The 823-nt window shown below is 36.8% G+C and overlaps 1 protein-coding gene across 1 annotated transcript in view; it reads right to left on the bottom strand.

The window, feature by feature from the left end:
• The window catches only part of LOC106878466 (pre-mRNA-splicing factor ATP-dependent RNA helicase PRP16), a 70,456-nt gene that overhangs the window by 65,794 nt on the left and 3,839 nt on the right, over nucleotides 1-823 (bottom strand). Inside the window, exon 3 of the mRNA XM_052974133.1 lies at nucleotides 6-122. Within this exon, the coding sequence (XP_052830093.1) occupies nucleotides 6-122 (117 nt within the window). The remainder of the gene's footprint in view (nucleotides 1-5; nucleotides 123-823) is intronic.

Genomic DNA, 823 nt, shown 5'->3' with positions numbered 1-823 from the left:
TCGACTTTCCCGTTCAGAGAATTCCCAGCTACGAGAACTGCTTCGCACACTTCTATTTTCTCTTGAAGAAGATTCTGACCCACTTCGGCTGCTTCTCTCACTGTGGTCATCTCTCCTCCTATCTGAAATAACCACAATGGACAACACATAATATTTAAAATATGGAAACAAAATCAATTAAACATCAGAATTTTTGATTTGAATATTTAAAAAAAATATATATTTACTGTACTCTACAGATGCAGGCATGGCTGTGTGGTTAAGAAGCTTGCTTCCCAACTTTGTGACTTCAGGTTCAGTCCCATTGCATGACACCTCTGGACAAGTGACTTCCATTATAGCTTTGAACTGACCAAGTATGTAGCCAGAAATTGAAAAGTGCCTAGCATGTATGCATGAGAACTGATCTCAGGACAGAAATGGTTGTGACTAAATGTTGCCAGGAATATGAATTGCACCAGTGCTGAAGCTAATAACACACACAGATACACACACACACACACACACACACACATATACATAAAGATTTCACAAAAGATATGTATTTATGTATGTGTGTCTGTGTTTGACTCACCCACCATTGCTTGACAACTGATGTTGGTGTGTTTACATCCCCGAAACTTAGCAATTCGGCAAAAGAGACCAATAGAATAAATCCTGGGGTCAATTTCTTCGACTAAAGGTGGTGCTCCGGCATGGCCACATTCAAGTGACTGAAACAAGTAAAAGAATACACACATATCTGTATGTATATATACATACACATATATATATACATACATATATACATACATACATACATATATATATATATATATATATA

Source organism: Octopus bimaculoides, chromosome 17 (genome assembly GCF_001194135.2).
Source record: "Octopus bimaculoides isolate UCB-OBI-ISO-001 chromosome 17, ASM119413v2, whole genome shotgun sequence".
Classification (NCBI taxonomy): Eukaryota; Metazoa; Mollusca; class Cephalopoda; order Octopoda; family Octopodidae; genus Octopus; species Octopus bimaculoides.
Note: the sequence above shows the minus strand (reverse complement) of the source record. Positions and strands in the feature narration are given on the sequence as shown.